Raw genomic sequence first — 7,873 nt, 5'->3', positions numbered from 1 at the left:
GGCTTTTCATTCTTGAGTTACTTCACTTAGAATAATGGCCTCCAGCTGCACCCAAGATGCTGCAAAAGGCATTATTTCATTCTCATTTATGGCAGAGTAGTATTCCATGGTGTATATATACCACATTAAAAAAAAATTCTTTTGAGATGGAGACTCTGTCACCCAGACTAAAGTGCAGTGGCATGATCTTGGTTCACTGCAACCTCCACCTCCTGGGTTTAAGCGATTCTCCTGCCTCAGTCTCCTGGGTTGCTGAGACTACAGGCATGTGCCACCATGCCTGGCTAATTTATGTATTATTACTAGAGACAAGGTTTTGCCGTGTTGGCCAGGCTGGTCTTGAACAACTGGCCCCAGGTGATCCACTCACCTTGGCTTTCCAAAGTGTTAGGATTACAGGCATTAGCCACCCTGCCTGGCCCACATTTTTTTTCTTCAATGTTTTTTAAGTTCAGGGGTGTATGTGCAGGGTGTGCAGGTTTGTTACATAGATAAACGTGTGCCATGGTGATTTGCTGCACAAATCATCCCATCCCAGGTATTAAGCTTAGCATCCATTAGCTATTCTTCCTGATGCTCTTCCTTCCTTCCTTCCTTCCTTCCTTCCTTCCTTCCTTCCTTCCTTCCTTCCTTCCCTCTCTCCTTCCTTCCTACTTTCCTTCGCTCCCTCTCTCTCTCCCTCCCTCCCACCCTTTCTTTCTTTCTCTCTCTCTCTTTCTTTCTTTCTTTCTTTCTTTCTTTTTCTTTCTTTCTTTCTTTCTTTCTTTCTTTCTTCTTTCTCTTTCTTTCTTCTTCCTTCCTTCCTTCCTTCTTTCCTTCCTTCTTTCCTTCCCTCTTTTCTTTTTGTCTCACTCTGTCACCCAGGCTGGAGTGCAGTGGCATGAATCTCAGCTCACTGCAACCGTCACCTCCTGGGTTCAAGCAATTCTCCTGCCTCTGCCTCTCGAGTAGCTGGAATTACAGGTGTGCACCACCATGTCCAGCTAATTTTTGTATTTTTAGTAGAGATGGGATTTCACCGTGTTGCCCAGGCTGGGCTTGAAATCCTCACCTCAAGTGATCCACCTGCCTCAGCTTCCCAAACTGCTGAGATTACAGGCATGAGCCACAGTGGCCAGTCCCACATCTTCTTTAACCACTCATTGGTTTATGAGTGCTTATGTTGGTTCTATGTCTTCACAACTGTTAATTGTGCTGTGATAAACATACACATGCAGGTGTCTTTTTGACATGACTTCTTTTCCTTTAAAAGGGTAGATACCTTGTATTGGAATTGCTGGATTGAATGGTAAATCTACTTTTAATTATTTAAGACATATCTATACTGTTTTCCATAGAAATTATAATAATTTACATTCCCATCAGCAGTGTATAAACTTTGCCTTTTCACCACATTTATGCCAACATCTTTTTTTTTTTTTTTTTTAAACTTTTTATAATGGCTAATCTGGCTGGAATAAGGTGGTATTTCATTGTGGTTTTCATTTGCATTTCCTTCATGATTAGTGATGTTGAGCATTTTTCATATTTTTCTCAGCCATTTGTACATCTTCTTTTGATAAGTGTCTATTCATGTCATTTGTCCACTTTTTGATGAGATTATACATATTTTTTCTCTTGCTAATTTGTGTGAGTTTCTCGTAGTTCTGGATATTAGTCCTTCATCAGATGCATAGTTTGCAAATATTTTCTCCCATTCTATGGGATGTATGTTTACTCTGATGATTCTTTCTTTTGCTGTGAAGAAGCTTATTAGTTTAATTAGGCCTCATTTATTTATTTTTGTTATATTTGGATTTACTTTGGGGGTCTTAGTCATAACTTCTTTGCTTAAGCCAATGTTCATAAGAATTTTTCCAGGTTTTCTTCTAGAATTTTTATAGTTTTGGATCTTAGATTTAAGTCTTTGATTTATCTTGAGTTGATATTTGTAGATGTTGAGAGAGAGAGATCCAGCTTCATTCTTCTACATGTGTCTATCCAGTTTTGCCAGCATCATTTATAAAATGGGGTGTCCTTGAATTATTAAATTAAAAAAATGACAAAGACAAACAATAGACTTGATGAAACAGAAAAATAATGTCAAGTTTAAAAGACAGGTCATTTGACATTATCCAGACAGGAAAAAAAATAAAAGAGTGAAGACAGTCTACAGAATTTATGAGCCACCACCAAGTGGGTTAATATACATGTTATAGAAGTGCAAGAAGGGGAAGAGGGAGATTAAATTGGGAAGTGAGCTTATTTGAAGAAATGATAGCTGAAACATCCCAAATCTGAAGAAGCAAATAGACATCTAAATTAAGAAGTTCAAAGGACTCCAATAAAAATTGTCCTAAGGAAGTCCACACTGAAAAGCATTATAATCTAATTGTCAAAAGGGAAAGGAAGAAGAGGGAGTAAAATGGCTGAATAGAGCCCTCCCCTCATTGTCTCCACACCACAGGAACACCAACCTGAACAACTATTGACACAAGAAAGCACTTTCATAAGAACCTCTAATCAGGTGAACGGTCACAGTACCTGGTTTTAACATCATATGAAGGAAAGGGGCACTGCAGAGGATAAGAAAGAAAATTTTGAGTTGCTGACACCACCCCTTCTGCATCCTTCCACAGTGCCTGTGAGGTACAGATAATGAAACTGTGTGTTTGAGGGAGGGAGAATACAGTGATTATGGGACTGTGCATTGGAACTCAGTGTTATCCTGTCACAGTGGAAAGCAATACAGGACAAAATTTGTCCAGTGCCCAAGGAGGAAGCATTTAGACCAGCCCTAGCCTGAAGGGAATTATCTACTCCAGCCATTGGAACTTGAGTTCTTGCTAGCCCCACCACCCAGCACTAAAGTGCTCTAGGGTCCTAAATAAATTTGAAAGGCAATTCAGGCTACAAGGATTGGAATTCCTGGAGAAGCCCTGGTGCTATGCTGGGCTTAGAACCAGTGGACTTTGGATGCACGTGACCCAGTGAAACACCAGCTAGAATAGCCAAGATAGTGCTTGTGTCACCTCTCTCCTAGCCTCAGGCAGTTCAGCTTGCAGCTCTGGGAGAAACTCCTTTCACTTGAGGAAAGGAGAGAAAAAAGTAAAAAGGACTTTGTCTTGCAACTTGCATGTCAGCTCAGCCACAGTAAAATAAAACACCAAGCAGTGTCCTCAGGTCCCTATTCCAGGTCCCAGCTCACAGGTGACATTGCTAGACACAGCCTGGGCAGAAGGGAACTTGCTGCTTTGAAGGGAAGAAACCAGTCCTGGCAGGATTCATCACCTGCAGACTAAAAAACCTTTGGGCCTTGAATAAACAGCAGTAGCCAGGCAGTACCGACCATGGGCCTTGGATGAAACCTGGTACTGTGATGGCTTCAGGTGTGACCCAGCACATTCCTAGCTGTGGTAACAACAGGAAAATACTCTGCCCTAGAAAAGAAAAGGAAAAAGTAAAAAGTACTTTACCTTGAAACTTGGGTATGAGCTTAGCAACAGTAAAATAAAGCAACAAGTAGATTTCTAAAATTCATGACTCCTGGCCGTAGCTCCCAGATAGCATTTCTAGACCCACTCTGGGCCATTAACAGAACATGCCATCCAGAAGGAAAAGACATGAACCTGGCTGGATTCACCACCTGCTGACGGAAGAGCCCTGTGCCTTGAATCAAAATTAGTGGTAGTCAGGCAAGAGTTGCCACAGGCCATGGGTAAGACCCACTATTGTGCCAGCTTCAGGTCTGACCCACCTCAGTCCCAGTGGTAGTGGAATTAGAAGTGTTTATGTAAATCTACCTCTAACTCCAGGCAGCTCAGTATGGAAAGAGAGACTCCATTTTGTTTGGGGGAAAATAAAAGAAGTGAACAAGAGACTCTGCCTGGTAATCCAGGGAATTGTCTTGAATCTTACCCAAGACAACCAAGGCTACAGTGACGAAAGGCTTAGATCACAACATTCAATTCCCTTTGAATACCTGAAAACCTTCTCAAGAAGGATAAGTATAAACAAACCAAAATGGAAGATTACAATAAATACCTAAGTCTTCAATGCCCAGACATCAAAGAACGTTGTCAAGCATCAAGACAATCCGGGAAAACATGACTTCACCAAATGACCTAAATAAGGCACCAGCAACCAATTTCAGAGACACAGACATGTGATCTTTCAGAGAGAGCATTCAAAATACTTATTTTGAGGAAGTCTGATGAAATTAAAAATAACACAGAGAAGGAATTCAGAATTCTATCAATTAAATTTAACAAAGAAATTGAAAATTTTTAAAAAACTAAGCCAAAATCCTGGAGTTGAAAAATTCAATTGGCATACTGAGAATGCATCAATCTCTCAACAGCAGAACTGATAAAGCAGAAAAAAGAATTAGTGAACTCAAAGACAAGCTAGCTGAGTATACACAGTCAGAGGAGATAAAGGAAAAAATAATTAAAAAAAGAATAAAGTATGGCAACAAGATATAGAAGATAGCCTCAAAAGGGTAAATCTAAGTTATTTGCCTTAAAAAGGTGATAGGGAGAGAGATCAGCATAGAGAGTTTATTCAGTCTCTAAGAAGTTCCAAACTTTTCCACATTTTCCTTCTTCTGAGCTGTTCAAACTGTTCCAATCTCTGCCTGTTACCCAGTTCCAAAGTCGCTTTCACATCTTCATGGGAGGGACCTGGTGGGAGGTAATTGAATCATGGGGGCAGGTCTGTCCCATGCTGTTCTCATTATAGTGAATAAGTCTCATGAGATCTGATGGTTTTAAAAATGGGCATTTCCCTGCACAAATTCTTTCTTCTCTTGTCTGCCACCATGTGAGACATGGCTTTCACCTTCTACCATGATTGTAGCTCCTCTCCAGCCACGTCGAACTGTAAGTCCATTAAACCTCTTTCTTCTGTAAATTGCCCTGTCTTGGGTATGTCTTTATCAGCAGCATGTCAATAGACTAATTCAGTGAATTGGTACACTTTAAACAAGTGGTAAGTCAAATTCACACTTCTGTACCAAATACGGTTTTATTGCAAGAGCAAATGAACACATATCCTGGTACCTGGTATACAGCTAATAACTTGGCAAACGCCTTTTTCTCCATATATCTCTGTAAGACCCATAAGAAGCAGTTTTCTTTCAGCTGGCAAGGCCAGCAATATAACTTTACTGTTCTACTTCAGGGGTGTATCAACTCTCTAGTCCTATGTCCTAATTTAGTTTGCAGGGAGCTTGGTTTCTTTTTTCTTCCACAAGATACCACACTGATCCATTACATTGATGATCTTATACTGATTGGACATAGGAGCAAAAAGTAGCTATGACTCTAGACTTACGGGTAAAACATTTGCATGCAGAGGATGGTAAATTAATTTGTCCTTCTACCCAAGTCAAATTTCTTGGGGTTCAGTGGTGGAAGGCATGTCAAGATATTTCTTCTAAGGTAAAGGATACATTGTTGCATCTGGCCCATCCTACAACTGAGAAAGAAGCATAATGTCTAGAGAGATTATTTGGATTTTTGAAGTTACAAATTCCAAATTTGGTTTTCTTATTCTGGCTCATTTATGAAGTGACCCAAAAACCTACTAGTGACCTAAATACATGCTAGTTCTGAGTGGTCCCCAGAACAGGAGAAGGTTCTCCAATGTCATCAGGCTGCCCTCCAAATTGCTCTTCCACATGAGCCATAATATACAGCAGATGCAATGATGTTTGAGTTGTCAGTAGCAGATAGAAATGATATTTGGAGCCCCCACTGGCTGCTCTGAAAAGCCATCTTTGCATTGTTCCTCCTCCGACTCCTTGGTCGCTGCAGCCACCTCAGCGGCGCGCCTCCTTCGCCGTCTCGGACTCCGGCATCTTTATCGCCAGAGTCCCTGAACTCTCGCTTTCTTTTTAGTCCCCCGCATCGGATCACCGGCGTGCCCCACCATGTCAGACGCAGCGATAGACACCAGCTCCGAAATCACCACCAAGGACTTGAAGGAGAAGGAAGTTGTGGAAGAGGCGGAAAATGGAAGAGACGCCCCTGCTAACGGGAATGTGGAGAATGAGGAAAATGGGGAGCAGGAGGCTGACAAGGAGGTAGATGAAGAAGAGGAAGAAGGTGGGGAGGAAGAGGAGGAGGAAGAAGAAGGTGATGGTGAGGAGGAGGAGGATGGAGATGAAGATGAGGAAGCTGAGTCTGCTACCAGCAAGCGGGCAGCTGAAGATGATGAGGATGACGATGTCGATACCAAGAAGCAGAAGACCGACGAGGATGATTAGACAGCAAAAAAGGAAAAGTTAAACTAAAAACAACAACAACAAAAAGGCCGCCGTGACCTATTCACCCTCCACTTCTTGTCTCAGAATCTAAACGTGGTCACCTTCGAGTAGAGAGACCGGCCCTCCTGCCCACCGCGGGCAGCGCCACCCGCAGATGACACGAGGCGCTCTCCACTACCCAGCCCAAACCATGAGAATTTGCAACAGGGGAGGAAAAAAGAATCAAAACTTCCAAGGCCTTGCTTTTTTTCTTAAAAGTACTTTAAAAAGGAAATTTGTTTTATTTTTTATTTACATTTTATATTTTTGTACATATTGTTAGGGTCAGCCATTTTTAATGATCTTGGATGACCAAACCAGCCTTCGGAGTGTTCTCTGTCCTACTTCCGACTTTACTTGTGGTGTAACCATGTTCATTATAATCTCAAAGAAGAAAAAAGCTTGTAAAAAAAAAAGCAAAAACAACAACAGAAAAACAATCGTATTCCGAGCATTCCAGTGCCTTTGTTGTGTATGTACTTAGCTGTACTATAAGTTGTTGGTTTGTATGGGATGGTTAAAAGGCCAAAGATTAAAAGGTTTCCTTTTTTTCCTTTTTTTGTCTATGAAGTTGCTGTTTATTTATTTATTTTTTTGGCCTGTTTGATGTATGTGTGAAACAATGTTGTCCAACAATAAACAGGAATTAAAAAAAAAAAAAAAAGAAATGACATTTGGAGTAGGTGGCAGGCTGTTATACATGATTTGCAGTGCAGGCCTTTAGAATTTTGGAGCAAGGCAGTGCCATAATCCACAAATAACTGCTCTCCTTTGGGAGATTACTCTTGGCCTCTACTGGGTCTGAAGAGAAACTAAATGCTCAATCGTAAGTCACCAAGTTACCATGTGACCTGGGCTGCCTATCATGAATGGAGTATTATCTTACCCACCAAGCCATAGAGTTGAACATGCACAGCAGCATTCCATCATAAAATGGAAGTGGTATATTTGTGATCAGCTGCAAACAGGTTCTGAAAGCACAAGTAAGTTATATAAAAAAGTGGAGCTAATACCCATGGTTTCTACTCCTGCTATGCTGTCTTCTCTCTCTCAGTTTATACCTGTGGCCTCATGGGGAGTACCCTAGGGTTAGTTGACAAAAGAAGAGAAGACTCAGGCCTAGATTACAGATGGTTCTGCATGACACACATGCACCACTCAAAAGTGAACAGCTGCAGCATAATAGCCCCTTTCTGGGATATTCCTGAAAGACAATGGTTAAAAAAAATCTTCCCAGTGGGCAGAAACTTGAATACAGCATTGTACTTGGTTGTTAACTTTGCTTGAAAGGCTAAATGGCCAGATGTGTAATTACATAACAATTAATGGGTTATAGTCAATGGTTTGGTGAGATAATCAGGGACTTGTAAGGTATATGATTGAGAAATTGGTAACAAAGAAATGTGGGGAATTAAGTACATGGATAAATCTCTCAGAATGGGCAAAGAATGTGAAGATGTGGCCCATATGAATGCTCACCAAAGTGTGATCTCACTAGAGGATAATTTCAATAATCAAGTAGATAGAATGACTCATTTTCAAATACCCATCAGCATCTTTCTCCAGCCACCCCTATCATTGCCTCAT

The 7,873-nt window shown here is 41.0% G+C and overlaps 2 protein-coding genes across 4 annotated transcripts in view; one reads left to right on the top strand and one right to left on the bottom strand.

Annotated features, from left to right (window-relative positions):
- The window catches only part of ZC3H12B (zinc finger CCCH-type containing 12B), a 504,463-nt gene that overhangs the window by 52,519 nt on the left and 444,071 nt on the right, over window positions 1–7,873 (bottom strand). The gene's annotated exons all lie outside the window — the stretch shown is intronic.
- Window positions 5,731–6,686, top strand: LOC116535028 (prothymosin alpha-like). The gene has a single exon (XM_032255805.1). The coding sequence runs from the start codon at window positions 5,912–5,914 to the stop codon at window positions 6,245–6,247; it is 336 nt and encodes a 111-aa protein (XP_032111696.1). The 5' UTR covers window positions 5,731–5,911; the 3' UTR covers window positions 6,248–6,686.

The sequence above is a fragment of the Sapajus apella genome, unplaced genomic scaffold (assembly GCF_009761245.1).
Source record: "Sapajus apella isolate SASKATOON/1434 unplaced genomic scaffold, GSC_monkey_1.0 scaffold91, whole genome shotgun sequence".
NCBI lineage: Eukaryota > Metazoa > Chordata > Mammalia > Primates > Cebidae > Sapajus > Sapajus apella.
The sequence above is the reverse complement of the archived record's forward strand: the minus strand, read 5'-3'. Positions and strand labels throughout refer to the sequence as shown.